Source organism: Mesocricetus auratus, unplaced genomic scaffold (assembly GCF_017639785.1).
Source record: "Mesocricetus auratus isolate SY011 unplaced genomic scaffold, BCM_Maur_2.0 Super-Scaffold_100676, whole genome shotgun sequence".
NCBI classification, from domain to species: Eukaryota; Metazoa; Chordata; class Mammalia; order Rodentia; family Cricetidae; genus Mesocricetus; species Mesocricetus auratus.
Genome location: NW_024429266.1, coordinates 21,827,116 through 21,848,277, shown reverse-complemented (window position 1 = coordinate 21,848,277; position 21,162 = coordinate 21,827,116). Strand labels below are relative to the sequence as shown.

General features: G+C 46.6%; 1 protein-coding gene across 3 annotated transcripts in view; it reads right to left on the bottom strand.

Annotated features, from left to right (window-relative positions):
- Positions 1–21,162, bottom strand: part of CUNH1orf226 (chromosome unknown C1orf226 homolog) — a 311,252-nt gene that overhangs the window by 274,179 nt on the left and 15,911 nt on the right. For 2 of the 3 annotated variants that reach the window (XM_040737160.1, XM_040737161.1), the window contains exon 1: positions 15,816–16,371. The exons of the other annotated variant lie outside the window; for it this stretch is intronic. In XM_040737160.1, coding sequence (XP_040593094.1) covers positions 15,816–15,920 — 105 coding nt within the window. In that variant the 5' untranslated portion in view covers positions 15,921–16,371. Of the gene's footprint in view, positions 1–15,815; positions 16,372–21,162 lie in introns of those variants that run through there. 3 annotated transcript variants of the gene reach the window in all.

The window sequence follows — 21,162 nt, the reverse complement described above, 5'->3', positions numbered from 1 at the left end:
AACTCATTATGCTGTCTAGGATGATGTTGAACTTTTGAGCCTCCTGTCTTCACTTCCCAAGGGTTAGGGTTAGGTGTGCAACACCACTCCAGGTGAGGTCCCATTTCTTAACAGCTTCTCGGCCACCCTTCGCGCGGAGAGCAGAGAGGTTCACGTTGTTGGGTAACCTGCCGCTTTATTTTTTGAAACAGGCTCTCTCTCCAAACCTGGAGCTCACTATTTCAGCCAGGTCACCTGGCCAGCAAGCCTCCCTAGCATCTGACTTTTACATGTACATGGCTCAAACTCAGGTCTTCATGCTCGTATGGCAAGAGCTTTACCAACCCCTGCCCAGCTGTTTGAACAGTGGGCTTTCAGGGCCCTTCCTCATCTAAACTATAGCAGACCCCACAGCAATCGTTTTAAGTATTTATTTCTGTTCCTTTTTAATTATGTGTGTGTGTCGGGGGTGAGGGAGTGGGGGTGGGTGATGAGCATATTAGTGTGGATGTCCACAGAATAAAGGCTCAGATCACCCAGAGCTTGAGTTACAGACAGTTGGGATCTGCCCGATGAGGGTGCTGGGGAGTAGACTCGGGTTCTCTACAAGTGTCTGCTCTTGACCACTGAGCCATCTTCTCCATCTCAACAGTTGTTTTCTTACTCCATTTTTAATGTACTAGAGACTGAGTTAGGGCTCGTAAGCACTCCACCATCGCTCTACATGCCCACAGCCAGGTCCTTTCTTCTTTCTTCTTGAGCCTGGCTCTCACTAAATTGCCCAGGCTGGCCCTGACCTTGCAATCCTCCTTCTCCAGCCTTCAGATTTGCTGGTCATTAGAGGCCTGCACCATGAGGCTCAGCACATCATCGCTTTGTAAATGGCAGACTACAGATGGCAGATGCCAAAAAAAAAGTGTTCAAATTGTTTTCAGTAATCATAACTGATACTGATATTAGTATCATTAGTCTGAGGGTGATAATTATGTGTTACAGAATAAAACAAATGAGTACTTATGGGATATTCAACTGTTACTTCTTATGTGCACAAAAACTAGAATTTTTGGTGTGGAAAAAGGCACCAGTAAAATATAAAAGAATATCTGATTTCTAGACTCAAATTCCATCCAGAAACATCAGTGTCTGCTCACTCCTGCCTTTCTTAGCACCATGCATTTCTACCCTTTTTCTATGTAACTTCCCTGCTCTGTCTCTGAAAACCGACTCCCCAGACAATGGCTATCCAGTAAAAATGAGCTTTCCTGGTGCCCAAGATGGTGTTTCTGCACCACTGCTATACAAGACGCCAGGTCTCCCTAGAGGAAATGGCTGGTTCCAGGTTTGACACAAAAGCATATACGTAGTCTAAGCAAAAGGAAGGAGAGCAGCGAGAGAGACCAGAGAGGGGGAGGGAGAACCCCTCCCCCGACCAGCCGATAAATCAGTCCCTAGACTATGTGTTTACAAATGCAAATAATGACAAGAGAAAGGGTCTAGACTGGATCTCAAGCATTAAAAAAGTAAGTCAGGCCTTACCCAAGAGGAAGGGAGAAGGCACAGACTCAGAAAAGGGAGGGCTGGCACTGCAGAGGCTAAGGCAGGAGTATCACAAATTCCAGGCCAGCCATCAATCAACCAATCATCAATCATGTTTTTTTTTTAAGTCAATCATTGGCAGTATCTAACCAAAACTCCAGGAGAGAGCTTTGACCTAGAAACTTTGAAGAGTCTGATTCCAAGTAGGAAAGTATCTGTACAATGTATGCATCAAGCCTCCCTGGCCTACTACAGTCCCCAACAACATCTCATTCCCCCTAACCATCAGCCCCGTACCTGAAGGGAGATAAGGGCTGCTTTCATATCCACTGAGTATATCCAGTATCTCATTCAATTACGGATAATATTGCAAATCCATAAAAGGGCACTGGGAACTAATAAATCAGATTTGACAGCCTGAATAACCCTAACACAGATCTGCCCGTAAATGTCCCTATTCTGCATGCATACCCACCAGCAGCTAGCTGGATGCATGCTACAATCACCCTGGAACTTTTTTAAATGTGTAATGTGGGCGGCACCCCCAAGTTAAGCAGGAAATAAGAAGCTATGAGTGAATTAAAAAAAAGAAGCAGCAGCAGCCTCGAGTGCAAGGGCACCCATATTTTTAAGTTCCCTAGATGATCGTAAGGTTCAGCTGGATTGCAAACACTGTCATACAAAACTCCATTTCTGGAGCAACAAGGTAAAGGGCAAGGCTTTTGAACTACGGGCTACAAATGCCACCATTTAAGACCAGGACCTTGGCCTCTAGGGCAGCCTCCTTCTGCTCGAACTTGTCAAAATTCAAGATCCTATCTCCAACCTTTTTTTTTCCAATTTTCTTTTCTGAGGAACTTGACCCTGTGAAGTTCGGCCACTTTTCAAAATTCCCCTATTGGCTCTAACAGGGCAAACCTAAAGGCTAAGACCCACCCCACCACGAAGCAGTCAAAGGTATAAATAGTGGAGAACTTAAGAAGTGTAGAGAATCCATTCTGCCTGCATGGACTCCTATTTGAGCCATGTGTTGGCCAAGAGCTAGAGTAGAGGAAGGGACGCCACACATCTCCCTCCTCTACATCTTCATCACCAAGGGCACCTCACACAGTCCAGGAACCCACGGAGCACTGTGCAGCCTGGATGCGTCCAACTAATCTGTCAACCCACATGTTGGGAGGGACATCAGAGTCTCAATTAAAATTCAGATGCTGACTCAGCTCCATTATCAAAGGTGAGGGGACTGGGGTACAAAGAGGTGGAAGGGACTTATTCAAGGCTGCTGATGCAACAAGGGGTGGGCTGGGCTCCGCGGGTGTTCAGAGTGCTCCCCACCTCCACGCTAGACCTCAGGCCGATTTCCTGCTAAGAGTTCTTACCAAGGAAGGAAAAGGCAAGCTGCACCGGGAACCTGGGAACACTACAGCCCTCCCAGCTGCCATATCCAAGACACCAAGGCTCTTCCCTCAGAAGAGGTGAGTCAGTAGCCTCAAGTGTATGCTTCAGGCATATTTTTAATGAAAAGCAATTTCCAACTACTGCTGGAGAAGGGAAATGCGGAATCAGTATGAGGCATCACTGTCACAAGATGCCTGGAACCTCTAGGGCTTTACGGATGTTGGTTTCCCTCTAAAACAGCAAGAGTCTCACTAAGCCTCAGCCACCTCTACGTGCCGTTGTAGCTGCTACATGCCAGTACTATAGGAAGCAAAAAAAGCCGAACCATGTCTATGGGCCTGTGCTACACAAGTACACAAGGAAATCTAAGACCATAAACGAAATGCTGAACAGCAATTCAAGGAGGGACACACGTATAGATGGAGGAAAGGGAGAGACGTGTATTTGATAGGCTGAGGCTCACCAGCATGGAGTTGGGATACTCATCGTCTTAGGCCTCCAACAACAGAGCTGACTTCAGATCATAAGCTAGCACGCCTTTAGAAGAAAAGTGAGAGCCATACCATAAAAACCGTTCCTGACCTGCCAAGGGAAAGCTTGGGAGTGGGAACAAACATTACATCCTCCCCAGAAACTAAAACTAATCCATCTTAGATGACAACTGGGCTGGACACAGGAGACAGGATTAGTACACTGCAAAAGAGCATGCTGGGTAGCTGTAAAGATGGCTTAGTGGTTAGAACACTAACTCACATGGGTGTGGTGACATCTTTCTTTTAACTTTCTTTTTATTCTTTGTGTCTTTCACATCATGCACCTTGATCACATTCATTTCCCATCCCCCAATATCCACCCTCTGCCCTTGCAGCCCCCCCATTAAAATAAAATTTAAGATAAAAAAGGAAAAATATCATGGAAGCTGTAGTTTGACATGGTGAATTATGCAGTAAATCCTTTTATCCATACATATTTATGTGCAAATGTTCATTGCAAAGAGTCACTGGTCTGGTTTGAGGCCTCTGGTTTCTGTTACACTATCAATGCTGGGCCCTCACTGGGACTCTTCTTGGATACCCTGTTAATGCTCTGTGTAGTGGAGATCCTGCAGATTTGGGTCTACAGGACTGGTCCCTTGACGTGCTCCAGCAGATCACAGATGGGGTGGATCTTGGGGTGAGCCAACTCATAACCCTGACTCTGGGCTGATGAGCCCTCTGTCTTCACTCCCAGAGTGAGTTCTCCTGCATTGTCCTGGCTAGCTTAGCCCTTACAGCAATGAGCAAGGGGCAAAGTCACATCCTGCTTCACATCCTCGCTTTCTGGGCTAGCTCTACTGTGTTACCCAGTCGAGGTATTGGGACCACTCTCCCAAGTGCTGTAGCTGGAGAGGGGCAGGGCCAGCTTTCCCACCTGCTACTGGCAGGGAGAAGGGGTGGGGCATCTCTCTCCTGCCCACCACACGACAGATGAGGGGCAGAGCCAGATCTCCCATGCTCACATTCTTGGCGTGGTTCATCCGCACTCCTGTCAATAGGGTCAGCTCTACTGTGCTGCCCAGGCAGGTGCAACACATATTCAACCCCAATACTACTCAGAAGGCAGAGGCAGGCAGATCTCTGAGTTTGAGACCAGCCTGGTCTACAGAGTGAGTTTCAGAACAACCAGACAACCAGGGCTATGCAGAGAAACCATTTCTCAAAACAAGAAGGGAGGGAGGGAGGGAGGGAGGGAGGGAGGGAGGGAGGGAGGGAGGGAGGGAGGGAGGGAGAGAGGGAGGGAGGGAAGGAAAAAAAGAAAGAGAAGGAAAGAGAGAGAAAGAGGGGAAGGAAGGAAGGAAGGAAGGAAGGAAGGAAGGAAGGAAGGAAAAGAAAATTGACTGCTCTTCTAAAGGACCCAGGTTCTATTCCTAGCACCTACACAGTAGCTCACAACTAGGGAACCAATGTTCTCTTCTGGCTTCCACAGGTACCAGGCATGTAAAGGTATAACATGCTGGGGAACCCCACTCCTGACAAGGGTACCCAAGGAAATATGTTGAGAAGGGAAGTCATGTCCATTCAATGGTACCAACTCCATTCACCCTTCTGCCTATTCAACAGCATGTCTCTAATACATCAGTGTTCTGTCCTGTGGGAATGCACCATTCAGGGTGGGATAAGGTACAAAAGCAAAAATACTGTTGTAGTAAAAAGCCTACGGTGCCAGCGAGGTGGTTCAGCAGGCAAACTGCTTCCCGGGCAAGCCTGATGACTGGAAAGAAAACCATTTCTGTGATGCCGTCCTTCTCATTCCAAGAACCAAACAAATCTCAGCACAAACGTGAAAAGACAGGACAGAAGCCAATCTCAAGGTGACAGCTCTACTCCAAATACCTCACTCATTATGAACATGCTTGGAACTGGAAAAAACACAAAATCTCAGCAAAGAAACAAAGTCACAATGCCCCAAGCTAGCCCCAGACTATGAATTAAAACCACTAGGATTACCAAACTGTGTAAGTCAGCTTTCTGTCACTCTTACAAAATACCTGAGGTAATCAACTGTTTAAGAAAAAAAGGAAGAAAGAAATGCTTCTCTTTGGCTCTCAGTTTCAGCGGTTTTGATAAGGAGATGAGATGAATGGAGACACATTTGCATCCCATATTGTAGAAGGAAATCTGCACGCAATGCTGTTATTAGTTTAGCACATACACACTGCCAAAAACTTTCTTTGTTCTGACTCTCCAGGTCGGGGGCACTTGAGAAGTACAGGGTCAATACCCACAGGCCCTCACTAGCTCCTCGACCCAACAGCACCTAAGCCCAGGTGTGCAGAAAATGAGCCAAGATACCAAGGATGGTACAAGAGGCAAAGACGTCACAAGTCTTCCCAATATGGCTGACCACCCACTCAGAGGGGTGAGAGGCGCTCTGCATTGACTGACTGCCTTGGTCCTGCTCCCTGTAAAACCAGCCAGCTGGAGGCAGGGGCTGAAGGCAGTATCTCCGAGGGTGTCAACCTGCCACCTTCACAGACCGCCAGCCCCGGAATAAAGCACAACCTAAGATGTGCCCTGCCTCTGCCTGACACTGTTTGCAGGACAGGCATCCAGAGTTCTTCATTCCGGCTACAGCTTCAGTTCGAGGTCAACCGGCCTGAACTACTGCTCAGGGCTGTGCTGGCATGGTACAGCATGGTGGGAACATCCAGCCAGGAAGCAGAGAGGGGAAGGGGGTAAGGGCCAGGGTTTCCGGATCATCGTTAAGGAACCTAGGGTCTACCACGTCTCCATGGTGCCATGGATCAAGGCCCACGCCTTTAACACAGGGACCTTCTGAGGACCCCAAGCCCAAGGCATAGCACCAGCCACAAGCAGTTTTTCCTCTTGTTTTATTTAACTTGTCCAGACAGTCCAATTAGCACAACGTCTGAGAAACGATGCTCTACTGTCCTGGCTCAAACCCTGGATCCGAACAACCTGGAGAACTTTCCACAGCCATCCACGCTGTTTCAGCAAGCCTGAGACTGGAGGCTTTAGTCTTCACTTTGTAATTTCAGATTTTTTCCCATACAGGCCAGCGACTGAGAGCAGCTGCTCCATTGATCAAAGGCAAAATCCCCTGCATTTGTAGAAACTGCAAAACTCCTGGCCCAAGGAGAGAGCTCCCGTCAATTGACCTTGAAGGAGGCAAAGTTTCCACAAAACACGGGTGCCCCGTATATGTTTAACCTGGACTGCCAAATTAAGAAGAGAAAATCCACACACGTGCAAGAGCCAGTTTGAAAATGTAGTTCCAGGACAGGTTATGTGTACTTATGGGAAACAGCAGGAGGCTGAGCTAATACATTATCTGTCCCTTGGCCCATGAGAGACATTAATCTTCCTCTTTGCAAAAAAAGAAAATGCTTCCAAAAGAAAAGAAAATGCTTCCACATGAGTCACATATCTTCAATCCAGAGAGCAAAGCAGAAGAGTTTACGATAACACAGGCAAAAAGGTACAACCGGGTACCCACAAGGCACTGTCTGTCGGTAGAAGTATTTCAGCATGAACACTGTCTGTAGTGTGCTCATCCTTCATCTCCTTTCTTACACACACACACACACACACACACACACACACGTGTGCGAGCACGAGTGTACATACACACACATACACACATGTGTGCGAGCACGAGTGTACATACACACACACGTGTGCGAGCACGAGTGTACATACACACACACACACACACACACCAACAGAATTCAGTATGTTCTCAATTCGGGGTGCAATGGTGGGAAATGCCCTCTTCTTGGCCACTTCCTGACACCCAACAGATTCTCTGTTTCCTTCAACTCTCAAGGCATGCACTTAAACAAGTTCTCTGCCCCCTTCAAGGAGTGTAGCTTCAGGAATAAGTAGGGGTAGGGGCCAGAAAGATGGCTTAGCAGGTAAAAAGTGATTGCAGTCCAAGCCTGCAGACATTAATTTGATTCCCAGAACTGACAAAAATAAAAAAATAAAAGTTCCAGACACAGTGGCACACATCTATACTCCCAGCACTCCTACAAAGAGACAGGAGTTGGAGACAATGAGAATCAGCCGTGCTAACCAGTACACTACCAAGTGGCAGGGACAAGACCAACCTTTCCTTAACAGAGTAGAAGGCAAGAAGCAACTCCCAAAAGCTGTTACCTGATGCACTAATACAGAATATGCACATAGGTTCTCAAGCACACACACAAAATTAATTCCTTTTTAAAAGTAGGACTATGTGGGGCGTGGCCACCACCCTCGATTCTCAAAGGACGCTCAACTCCTACCACAGAAAACCGGTTACATGCAAGGGTATGTGGGGATTTGGCTTTCTGTGGGCACAGAACTTGCAAGAAGCGCCCTTTTCAACAACTTTAAAGCCAGCTGCTCTGATGTTTAAAAGTAAACATGGTACTGAACATAAAAAATGAAAAGGGAAATGTAAGCATCGCAAGGTATTAATTAATCCCATGCTGCAAGACTCCTTCTGCTTAGATTAGCTCCGCTTAAAGAAATATTTACCCAAGAAACTTAAAGACAAGTGAAGACAGACAACATGCCATACTTAAGATGCTATGATTTTTAACCATAACAGGGATTAAAAAGCTAGAACAAATGTGACTGGGGCTTACACCAGAACCTAGTTAACCCTTCCCCACCCCCTTCCAAGAAAGCTGACAGCTATTTTAAGCCCACACAGCAGTCTCAAAGTCTGATTTGCAACTTGAGAAATCAGAATAATTCTGCAGCTAGATTTTTTTTAAGCAGACGTGTATAATGAACTGAATGCGTTACCAAACCTCAGAGTTAGAAAAGACAACCATTAGGAAAGACAAAAGTCTAGTCTGTAGATTAAACCATGCACGGACGAAAAACAAAACAAATAGCAAGTTGTAGAATTTAACGAAAACAGCAACCCACTCTGGGCTGAGCACTATGCTAGGCATTTGTACGGACAGTCCCTGTCACCCCCACCCACCCTCCCTCTGGGGCATATGATACGTTGATCCTCTCTCCCAGATGAGAGATGTCAAGGAATTCATACTAAGCCATATAACAAGTAAGGGACAGAGCTAGGATTTGAAGCCAAACACAGCATGGGCTCCTGAATCTAAGCTAGGCACACTTGCCAAACAAATTTATATGACATAAAATAAACAGTGAATTGTGTGTGGGTGTGCCCATTCATTAATGAAAACATACATAAAGAACATAAATGATAATTACCTATTTCTGAAATTAAACACATGTTCTAATTCAAACTCTAACTCCACTGCACATTAATCACTGGGGTTTCATTTCACTCGGGAACAAAAGGGCCTACTCAGTGTAAACCAGAGGTGAGAGGAATATAAGACAGACACCATGGAAGAGGAATGCCTCAAGTTACTTGGACCAAGAACTGCAGGCCCAAAGCAAGAGGAGCAGTCGGGAAGAGGCTGGCACCAACACAGCATCTCCCACCGAGGGGTGGCCAGGGACCAGGCAAGAAATGACATTTACTCACATACATTGCATCCATCACTGTGGAGGACACAGAGGGCAGGGGGATGCAGCTGCAAAGACCTTGCGGAGTGCAAGTGGGGCCAGAACAAGCAGCCCTGGTCCTAGGCATGGGTCCTTAACTTATAAGAAAAAGTGAGTGGATCAGGGCATACTCACTGCTTTCTGTTTCCTGACTTTGGGTCCAGTGTGACCAGTCCCCATCAAGTTCCTGTCACTGTGACTTCCCCACCATAACAGATCGTCACCTGAACCGTGAGCCAGGGAAGGCCCTTTCTCCCTTAAGTTGCTCTTGTCAAAATATTTTATCTCACCAACAGTAAAAGAAACTAAGACAAGGTCAGAACCAAAACACCATTTAAACATGTATTACATATGTTTAAATTCATGAAATTTCCAGAATAGGAAAATCTAGAAACAGAACATGGAATGGCGAGCACAGGGGATGGGAGCACAGGGGTTCCTTGGAGATGATGGGAATGTTCTAAAAAGGACTATGGCAAAGGATATGTCTGTGAATATACTAAAAATCACTGAATCATACTTTTTAACTAGTGTTGGATTAAATTGTGTTTGAATCATATCTCAGTAAAGCTACTAGAAAAAAGGAAGGGGGTTGGGAAATGGCTCAGTCAGTAAAGTACTGGCTAGGCAGGCACTCAGGACCTAAATCTGGATCATCAAGGTCCATGTTAAAAAGTCAGAAGCAGCAGCTAACATCTAATCCTAGCTCTGGAGGACGGACACAGGCAGATCCCTGGAGCTCACTGCCCAGCCAAATCTCTAAATCTCCAAATCCAGCAGGAAACCCTGCCTCAAACAACAAAATGGAGGGCTAGAGAGATGACTCTACAGCTAAGAGGACCCAAGTTCAGTTCCCAGCACCCACACAAGGCACCTCACAACCGCCTGTGACTCCAGCTCCAGGAGATCATCTTTCTCTGGCTTCTACAGGCACCTGTACTCACCATGCACATACCCATACACAGGGCATCAACCCTGGTCTCCACATGCACGCAAATACATACAACACACCCTCTCCCCCCAGAAAAGAAAAAAATAAAGAAAAGGTGGCAGAAAGAGGAAGTTCTTCCAAAAACTGCAGAAGAGGAGGAGAAGGAAGAGAAGGAGGAGGAGGAAGAAGAGGAGAAGAGTGAAAGGCGGAGGGAGGGAGGAGGAGAGGAGGAGGAGGAAGAAGAAGGAGGAGAAGGAGGAGGAGTATCAGGAATCAAATTTCATTATAGGTCAAGGAAAAATGAAGCATGCTTCTTGGGCATCAAGGGTAAGGATAGCTAAAAGGTCCCCAAGAAGCTACAGGTAGCAGTTGTAGGTAATAATAGCCAGCACCAGCACTTAATGTTCTAGTTCTTTGAAGCACCATTATGAGTAAGCAATAATAAACAGTAAGTTGAGCCTGATTAGGGTCCTATACATAGATGGTTGGCTAGTGTTACACGTGGATGCACGATTTTGACCACTAAAAAGGACTAAGATATTTTGAGCAAATGTACGATGACCAAATGCCATAAAATTATGAAATTTACAGCTAAGGTAGAAATAGATTTAACCATCAAATCCCAGGGCACTTTAGCCTATCTACTTTTATAAGAATGACAAAACTCATCAGTAATCTCTCTCATCCCACATGCAATTTTGCAACTTGACTTTGACACTCTTATTAAGAAGTGAGGTTTAGGAAACTGGGGAGATAGCTCATTTTGATAAAGTACTTGCCACATAAGCATAAAGACCTGAGTTTGATCCCTGGGACCCAGGGATAGTGACACATGCTTGAAACCCAGTGCTGCAAAGGCAAAGACAGGAGGACTGCTGAGGCGTGCCAGTAAGTTAGCCTGGAACACTGGGCAGGCTCCAGGTCCCAGAAAGAGGCCCTGTCTCAAAAATGCAATGTGGAGGCCTGGGGAGATGGCTCAACTGTTAGGAGCAGATGCCCTTTTGCAACAAAACTCAGATTCAGTATCCAGCACCCAAATGGGGGTTGTTTATAGCTCCAGAGGATTCAATGCCCTCTTCTGTCCTCTACTGGTACTGCATGTATGTGGTACATAGACACACACACACACACACACACACACACACACACACACACACACAATTAAAAATAAACATTTTTTAAAAAATGGTGAACAACCCCGAAGAACACTGTAGGTTGCCCCTGGCCTCCATAGGCATGTATACACACATGTATATGGGCTCACAAACTCAAACACATACATATCTAGACGTGGAATATACTTCTATTCCCCTGCAGTCAGTTATGATCAACAGAACATAGCAGAAGTGACCTGTAAAACACAGAAGGCCAAGTCTTAACAGTGCCCTCCTTCTTACAACATGTCCTCTGGAAAACCAACTACCAAACAAAAGACCCACTGTGCTGTGAAGAAATATAAGAACCATTAGATTCAACAGCCACACAGAGGACTACTAAAGCCCCAGCCATGTAAGTGAAGCCTTCTAGGACTTTCTAGCCTGGCCACCAAAACACAAAAAGTGAGCCCAACAGAACGTGCACCATGTGCACCAGAAAAACAGTCCAGCCAAGCCCTGCCCGAGTTCCCAGGCCACGAACAAAATACACAGCTATTGTTCCCAGTCTGTCTTAAGGTAGTTTGTTAGACAGTAGCAGGTAACTATCCAGAGATTACTGGTGGTTCTGTTACTTTGTGGTTCTATACCTTGGTCAAGACTTCCCCTCTGGATCTCAATTTCCTTATCTATAACGTAAGTCTACACTATACACCTAAGGTACTTTTCAGCTCCGATGAGCAGAACCATAGTCCAAAGAGTATGTGCTAGGAATACAGAGGGAACAGCTATTTCAGGAGTAGGTAAGGCATTCACAGACCAAGAGTCAAATGCCCTGGAGGATGCAGATTAAAGGAGGCAATGGTTAAAACAATATAGGGCATGAAAGTGTTCACTGAACATATTATGGTTTGGAAGCGAAATGTTCCCCCCATAGGCTCGTATATTGAAATTTTCAGCCCCAGCTGGTGGCCCTATGTTAGGGGTGGTAGAAATTTCAGGAAGTGGACCCTAGCTAGGAAGGAAGTAATGAGGACAAAGTCTTTGAAAGTTAGACCTAGTCTCCTCACCACCATCTCTCTCTGCTTCCTTTATGCCACAAAGTGAGCCGCTTCTGACACATGCTCCCACCATCATGACGGGCATGGGAGCACTCCACCATCATGACGGGCAATAAGGAGCACTCCACTATCATGACGGGCATGGAAGCACTCCACCATCATGACGGGCAATAAGGAGCACTCCACCATCATGACGGGCAATAAGGAGCACTCCACTATCATGACGGGCAATAAGGAGCACTCCACCATCATGACGGAAAATAAGGAGCACTCCACCACATGGGGCATTCGCTTCTGCAGGCAAGTCCACACCTGAGTGCTGCCCTCCTGCTAGCTGCATGCCAGGCCTGCAAGCGAGGCTGGAAGGCTAGGTTCTCCTCTGACACCTCAACCAACAACTAGAACCATGGACCGAAACCTCTGAATCCATGAGGTTTCACGTAGCAAATGAACATATGAGTCAGGGATTCCATCACAGTGACCAAAGTACAATACAGTTTTCATTGTTTGACACTTACAGAGCTCCGTGAGTTTTGATCTCCAAGTTTTCTACCTAAAAACAGACAGCACTAATGCACCTGTTTCTACACAGTCTTTGTGAAAGTCCCATGCAAAGCAAGAATCCCCAGCATACAATGAAGACATAAATATGTAAGCATTAGGAGGATGTAAGAGTGTGAAGTCAAAGCACTAGTCTTTGTCTACTCGGCTATGAGGCCCCTGGCAGGCTGTAGCCTCCCCTGAGCCTAGTTCATACAAACAGACCTACAGGGACACTTCTGGTAGAAAAGTGGTAAGATGTCAAAGACGCCTTGCACTTGAAAACACACAGACTGGGCTTCATCATTGCATTCATTTGGGGTGGGGTGCATGCAGAAAGACACGGTCTTGGGTATCCATATCCTCTTCCCTCTACTTCCTGGGTGCTGGTGCTGAGGATGTAACCCAGGGCTTCGTGCATGCTAGGCAAGCACTCTGACAACTGAGAACCCGGCAGGTATGTGTGTTTCTTAAGTACCCAGAGGTTCAGCCAGGGACACACCATCCCACCTCCCCCTACATGTTTGTGTCTCTGTGGAACTCTGAAAAAAAAAGTGAGAGGCATACATCCAGAGAATCACTCCATCCAGTGTTGATTCTGAAAAACTGCCAACCCTTGGAAGAGGCTCATTTTCCAAGGTACCAACAGGCAACAATGCATTTGCATTTTACAGTCTGTGCTTTTCCAAAACAAGGAGCAAGTGCCCTTAAGCTTTAACCCTGAAAACCCTGTGATAGCCCATTTCTAGGGACAGACACTGCCCAATAGAGAGGTGGAAGCTAGCTGCAGACGGCATTTACTGGGGTGCACAGAGGAACAGAGAGATGGTCCTCTGCTTCCACTCTGCACAGGCTTGGCTCACATGATATTTGAATATGCCACAGTCCAGCATCAACTGCAAAGAGCAAAGGTAGGACCCAGCCCGTAAAGTCAGTCTTTGCCTATGGAAGCTCCACCTGCCCTTGTCCTTTCTCAATGCTGAACCCCTGACCCCTGTATTGTCTGCACTGGGAACACAACTTAAACCAGCCATGGATGGTTCCTCCTCTCATTGACCACCACTATCTGTGAATTCAGAGTTACTATAGAAACTACACTCTGCAGCCCCCAGACACTTGCTCAGAAAAGAAACTACATGTTTAGTACTAGGGGGAAGAAAAAAAAAAAGAGTGGGATTCAGAAAGTTGAAGGCAATCCTCAAGCCCAATATTTCTTAAGGTCTGGTTGCAATCACTTCATTAGGTCACCCAGATACTCACTGAAGGTGCACATGTTCCCTAAATATATCAGTCTAGAAGAACTGGACTATTTTGCTCATTTGGTTGGTTGGTTGCTTGGTTGATCAGTTGGTTGATTTTCTCTAATAGGACTATGTGACCCAGGCAAATGGATAACTCATGGCAATCCCCCCTGCCTCAGTATTCCAACTGCAGGAGATTATACTAAGAATTGAACTTTTCTTGAAATTCGTATGTACACACGTTAGATTTTAATACCTAGCTGTGACCAAATACAAAGGACTGTGAGAAAATAATAATAATCATAATCATAAAAACATTTAAATCTGATGAGATTTTTTTACCCTAGTTCCTTAAAAGACAGCATCCATGGGGCCAGAGAGCCCCACCACACTGCTCTTGCAGAAGACCAGAGTTCAGTTCCCAGAACCTCCATCAAGCAGCTCAGAAGTGTCTGTAACTCCAGCTCCAGGGAGATACAACACCTCTGGACTCCTGGGAAGACCGTCATTCATATGCACAAAGCCACACACAGACACATAATTAAAATAATAAAAAAAAATTTTAAATATAGCACTGGTGAACCAAACAAGACAAAGGCCAATTCCTCAGTGTATGTGTATGCCAGGAAATTAAAACATAACCATAATGAAAAGTTACACGTTTAAGAAACGGCTTACCAAATCCACAGGCCCAAACACACATGAGCTCAAACATGGAATATCTTGGGCCACCCCATCTATTCTGAGACAGAGAAAATGAGATAAGATCTTGGTTGACAGCTCCCCTCTCTGGTCCCAGTCACACTCAGCAACCCAGCTCAGCATTCCAAGGTAGGATTTGATAACTGCGGGGTGAAAGGGTGACACCTCTAGTTCTAGCAAATATGGCTGAGAAAAGTTGTTCTGGGGATCTGATTCACCAATCCATACATCTACATGAGAAGAGGGGTGTGATTCTAAAGACAAGTGACCTCTGGGCAGCTGACACTCCAAAGGTGTTTTTGTAAATTGAAGAAAACGGACACCTGATGGCAGTTCTTGCACAATATACTAACCTGCGGTCACCGAAGCAGGCAGAGTGGAGCAAGTTTGCCTCCGAGTCACAAGTTCTGTCCTCAAAACCACCCAAACCCAATCTATAAAAGAGTCCACTTAAATTTCACTGGGTGACGAGCACACTGTGCATGCTGAGTGTCCCTGCATCTTTCTTTGGGCTGTAGGTGGAGGAGTAGGACAGGGGCATCAATAAAAAGCTGAACCCTTTCCACTGAACAGCACCGATCCCGGGACCAGCAGCGGGAAACTCCACTGCAGTCCCATAAGTCAGAACTCCTCACACAGCGAGGTGCTCCACCATGACAAGGTTGCCAGCTTTATACACAACCACTGGTCCAGTGCGCAAGGTTTCCACTCCACCCCTCCCCCAAGGGCGGCTTTGGCCTTGGCCCTGCAAATTCCAGACTAAATTCTTCATCAGTCACTGCTGAGATTTAACAGCGCACCACAAAACTGGGAAACGGGTTTCACCTGACCACGACGCCAATGACTGGCACATGCAAAAAAGTCGTGCGAAAGCAAACATTTGGGGAGTGACTTTAACGACTAGACGCAGCTACACGGATTTTTAAATTATTGTTGTTGTTTTTAACTGGTCCGGAAACAGGCATTCTTTTAAAAGACCTCCCGAAAGCACCTCTCGTGGAAGCCCAGCAGGTAAATAAATAAGCCAGCGCTTCCTTAAAAGCTTTCAAAAGAACCAGGCGTCCTGGCTGCGCTGCTCGGCTTCTCCGGGAAGTAACTCAATCCAGCCTTGGCGGGCAAGGATGGGGTGTCTGCAGGTTGGAGAAGGGGGTGAGGCAGTACACCTCAAACTTTGCAGGTGCTCTTTTTAGCTGTTTTGGGCAGAAGCTGAGAAAGGCCTAACCCACCTGCTCTGCGTTCAGGACAGCTGGCATCCCATCCACCCAGACCTGCCCCCTCGGGGTACTGCCCTCCCGGGGGCCCCTCACCTTGGCCTCAAAAGAGATGCCATGCTGGAAGGCGTCCTCGTTGTGCAAAGGGATCCGCAGGTCGTGCCCGTCGTCCACAAGGTTGTACTTGGTTTTGCTGGGCATGGTGACCCGCGGTGGACCCGCGGTTCCAGGAGCGGCGGTGGCGGCGGCAAGAAAGAGCTGGCGAGACCCCGGGGAGGGGACAGTGGGGCCGGGCGAGGCGGCGGCGAGGACCCGGGTCGTGCGGTGGGCAGCCTGGGTGCCAGGCGGTGGCGGGGGGGGAACCCGGAGCAGAGCGGAGGGCCGAGCGGCAAGGGCGGCGCGGATGCGGCTGGTGTGAGCAGCTCGGTGGCCGAGCTCTGGCTACCGAGAGGCGGCCGGGCGGCCGGGAGGCGGGAGCGGGTGGCGCGCAACCCCAGACCGGGACGCCGAGCGAAGGGCGCACGGCCCGTAGCGGGGCTAGACCCGGAGCCCGGTCCCAAGCTCGGTGCACACAGCCCGGGACGAGGAAGAAAGGCAGCGGCGGCGGCGGCGGAGCAGGGTGCCTGTCACGGAGACGCCGGATCGGCTGCCAGCCCGCGGCTCCTCCTGCGGGGCGGGCCCGAGCCGGACTCCTCCCGCGCGCCAGAGCCCCGCCCGCCCGCCGCCGCCGGGTCCGCCCCGCGCCCCGCGCGCGCCCAGCAGGTGAAAGTCCCCGCAGCGTGGTGCCGGCACCTTGGAACTTCGCCCCGTCCTCACCGGAGGACCGTGGCGACCCAGGCTCAATCTGCTCAGCTGGTAGCGGCGAAACAGCATCGTCTTGCGTTTGTTTGTTGTGTTTTGTTTGGAGAGCGGGAGAGGAGCGATGTTTATTGGTTTTGTTTGTTTGTTTGGTTTTGTTTTCCCAAGAAGGTTCAAGATCTGTCTCAGATGCCCTCGGTCTGGGCTGCATTAATTCTGAGATCCCTGCTTCTCATAAGAACCAAGGCGAAACTCAAATGGGGGGCTGGGGGGAAGGACAGTCTGCAGTGTTTTTTTTTTTTTTTTTTTTTTTTTGTCCCTTTGGATGTGTGGCTTGCATTTGGAGGCACAGCAGGGTGTCTTTGGGAAGAATTTAAATATTTAAGAGTCTTCAAGCCTTGTAGAACTGAAGTAGGCTGAAAAGGGAGCATTGGAAACAAGAGATTTCAGAGTTTCCTTATGCCCTTAATTAAACTTCTATAACTGAGTGTTGATTTTTTTTAAGGTGAGGTTGCCAAAATTCTGTGAGGTTTCTTAATAATGAATAACGAAGCAGCCACAGGAGGATTTAGAGACCAAATAGTCACTTAGTATCAAAAAGACATAGATAGGGCTGTGTAACAGTTTCCTCTGAGATTGAAATATTCCATCCTACAGGGAGGTTCCTCAAGCAGGAAGGGAAACAAGTCAAATTGGCTTCAGGAAGTCCCTGAAACTGACCAGATCCACTACCCCACCACCGCCACCATCCCCCCCACCCCCAGCACCAGAGTGGGCTATAAAAGCTGAGAGTCTCCCAGATACTGTGAAGCTGAACTACAAAGACGACTCTGAGAGCAGACCAGCTGCCTGGAAGAGGTTCAGATCAGAGTCACTTGGGAAGACACCTCCAGCCTGTTCTGCCTGCAGGCTGTGCTGTGTGCTCCAGGTTCCTAGCTTTGTGAGCTGTCACCCATGCTGGGCTGGAACGTGGTGAGGAAGCTGTCTTTGAGTCATTTCTGCTCCTGTAAGTAACCTCACCCATATTCCTGTAAGTAACCCTAGTAAAAGCCATTGGTTCAACCAAGTTGGACTTTGGTGGTATCCACACTTTGGTCTATAGTGAGTTTCCTATCTGGGGTGAATAGCTGTGTTTGTTGTATCTCCCCAGGAGAAATGTGTCACACAACATACAGGTACATAGCAGCTGCAATACAACACCTCTTCATAGCATCAGACTCCCCAAAAGATAGTAACCAGCCCAGCTAGTGTCAAAGCTAAGATCCCTGAATTTTTTGTTGTACAACTTGTGGTTACTAACATGTCAACTTACTAGGCTCTCCTGATCATGTCTGTGAGGGAGACTGCAGGCTGGGTAATTGGGATGGGAAGACCCACCCTAGAGGTGAGTAGCACCATTCCATGGGCTGGGGTCCAGAAGGGAGTAAAAAGGAGGAAGGGAGTTGAGCACCAGCATGCATCTCTCTCTGCTTCCTGACTGGATGCAGTGTGGCCAGCTGCCTCACACTCCTGTCTTCATGCCTTCCCCACCAAGACAGACTATGCTAGAATACTGAAGCAAAGCAAACCTCCTTCCTTAAGTAGTGCTTTGTCAGATCACAGCAACAAGAAAACGAGTCCATCTCTTTTGTTTGGTCTTAGTTTAGGTTCGGATTTTATTCTCCCAGCACTAGGGATTAAATCTACCATTGAGTCCACTCTTTAATTTTTGTTTTAGAACAGTCTCACTAAATTACCCAAGCTTGTCTTGAACTGCAATCCTCCTGCCTCATCCTCCCCAGTGACTGGGATTACAGACCAACATCACCCGGCCCAGAATAATCTTAATTCTCTGTGGACACATCCACCCAAACCATTCTTCAACTGTTGCTTGTTGCATAGGCTACCTTTGACATCTCCATGAAATACCCCAAAGAAACTGCTCTGTGTCATCTCCACGATAAATTTATGCAAGGGCATACCTTATTGCCCTGATGATATTTCTTATCTTGTCTCCTAGGGTGAAAAGTACAGTTGCCCTTTGCTGTAGACTGCTGTTCCCTGTCTGCATAAATTCCTGTGAAGAGATACCATCTCTCTGGGCTATCTCCCTAAATAAAAAAGCAAGCTAGTGACTAGGACAAATTAATCACATACATTATGCTACCCAGACTTTATTATATTCGTAAATATTAGTAAGAGCCAAAAATAATTTGCATCAAGGAAATGCACCGGTAACCTTTTTATAAATACAAGCGCTAAAGCTCTAATCAGCCATGTTTGACTCTTTGAATGTCACAGTGGTGTTAATATGCATCAGAAAAGCACAGTAGCTCAACAACTTAAAGGCAAGATGTTAAATAACCATTTGCATCTCATATTCTCTCCCAAATTAATAATGTAACCTGATTCTAAGGGGCCTTTTTTTTCTAGATTAACTTGAATCTCACTGAACTGATGAATTTGCCAGAATTTCATAACTAAGACTGTAACACACATGATGCACAAAAGGCAAGAGGCATCAAAGGCTTGTCAGGGCCCAACAGAGAGACTACATAGAAGACACCCAGTAATCATTTATGAGGCTGGTGTGTGGCACACTGTTTTTTGCATGTCTTCACATTGCCTCATATGATGTATACATCAGCCCTAAGGTAGCAGATTGCAAGAAAAAGCTGAAGCACACAGAGGTTTCCACAACTTGCCAAGGTCACACGCACAAAGGAGAGGAGCCAGAGCCCCATCTGGGTCAAACCTGTTCCAAAAGGTGGACACTGTCCCTGCAATGCTTCTATTTGTAAATATGACACATGTGAAATTCGAGGTTTGGCTTGTTGTGGTGTGTATTGTTGCTAGCCTATGTTCATTCTGTTTCACTGAGATGGAATGCTTCAAAAAGGAGAGGAGCCTGTTCTGATTTGGCCTCTGCCTTCTATCATGTCAGCACCAGACAGGCTTGCAGACAGCCTTCTTTCAGGAAACAATGGGCATAAACAGTAATTTCCTTTTTTAATATTTCTAAAGCGATATCAATCTATTTTTAACACCTTTAAATACTGCTGAATACTACCTCAGAATTTCCGAGTCCATTTATGAAAAAAAAAGCAAATAAAAGCTTGATTACTCTTGTCTACATTTTTGGTTTTGTTTTAGCTTTTGTGTTTATTTTGAGATGGGCTCTCACTCAGTAGCCCAGATAAGATGAGCATTTGATAGCCCTGCTTCAGTCTCCCGAATTGCTGCAATTGCAGACCAGTGCCACCAGGCCTATCTTGTTTTTGAAGCAAGTACTTACTTGCCATGTAAGCCAGACTGGCCTCAAGCCTCACCAGATGCTTGGGTTGCAAGTGTGGGTGGCCACATGGAACTCCCTTGTATTTATACTATCTATGTATTTGCAAGAGGAAAAAATGTATTTTCAGTGTGAGGGAACTGAACCCAAGGCCCTGTGCATGTGAAGCAAGTGCTGTGCCCCTCAGCTACACCCCCAGTCAATGTTTCTGTTCCTTAATCATTGCACAGTAAAACCTAATCTGAACTATATCTCACTAGAAATTTCTTATTCACAAATACTTCCTGTGTTGACTTTGTTTAGTTATTTTTTATATTTATTCACTTTTATTTTTTGGATATGAATGTCTTGCCTGAAGGTATGTATGTGCACCACAGTCTCCTAGAGCTGAAGTTACAAGTTGTGAACCTCCATGTGGGTGCTGGGAACCAAACCTGGGTCCTCGGGAAGAATGGCCATTGCTTTGAACTTTTAATCCATCACTCTATCCCCCTAACTTTGTTTAAAAATTAATTCTAGAGTCTGTGTGGTAGCACATTCCAGTAATTCTAGCATACAGGGGGATAGGAGAGTGAGGCGGAGGGCAGGGGGTTCAAGAGGTCTATAAATGAATAAAAATAAGGGGTTGTAATGATGGCTTAATAGTTAAGAGCCCTTGCTGCTCTTATAGAGGGCCTGGGTTCATTCCCCCACCCACACGGTGGCTCACAACCACCTGTAACTCCAGTTCTGGGGGATCTGGTGCCCTTTTCTAGTCTTGGGTAGGCATTGGGCATGAAAGTGACTCTCAGACATGTAGGCAAAGTACCCACACACATAAAAATAAAACAAAAATTTTTAAAATCAAAATCAGGCTGGGTGTAGTGGTACACACTTTAAACCCAGTACTCAAGAGGCAGAGGCAAATGAGTCTCCATGAGCTCAAGGCCAGACCCTTCCTCAAAGAAAAAAAAAATCAATTGTAAGAGCTAGGATCATAGTTCGGTGGTAAAACCCCTGCATAGCAACCTAGTAATCTTCCACAATCTTTTCACCACACAGTGGTGAAATGAGTTTAGAATCAACAGCAGATCTATTTTCTTTTAGTTTTACAACATATTCAGAATTCAAAAAACAAATTTGCTCATAAATGTCTACTTTGTGGGGCTGTGGTTTAGGTTCAATCCCCAGTACTACAAAGATAACTAGATAAGCCTTGCTCTGACTTGCTGACTTGCTTGATCACATGAGCTACGAACTGTTCATGTCTCCATTTCACAGATGAGGAAAGTGAGGCCAAGAGAAGGAACCCCTTTGTATGGATGGAAAAGCAGTAATTCCCAGGAATCCTTGCATGAACATTAGCCAACAAAAGTGAAAAAATGTGTTGGCTTG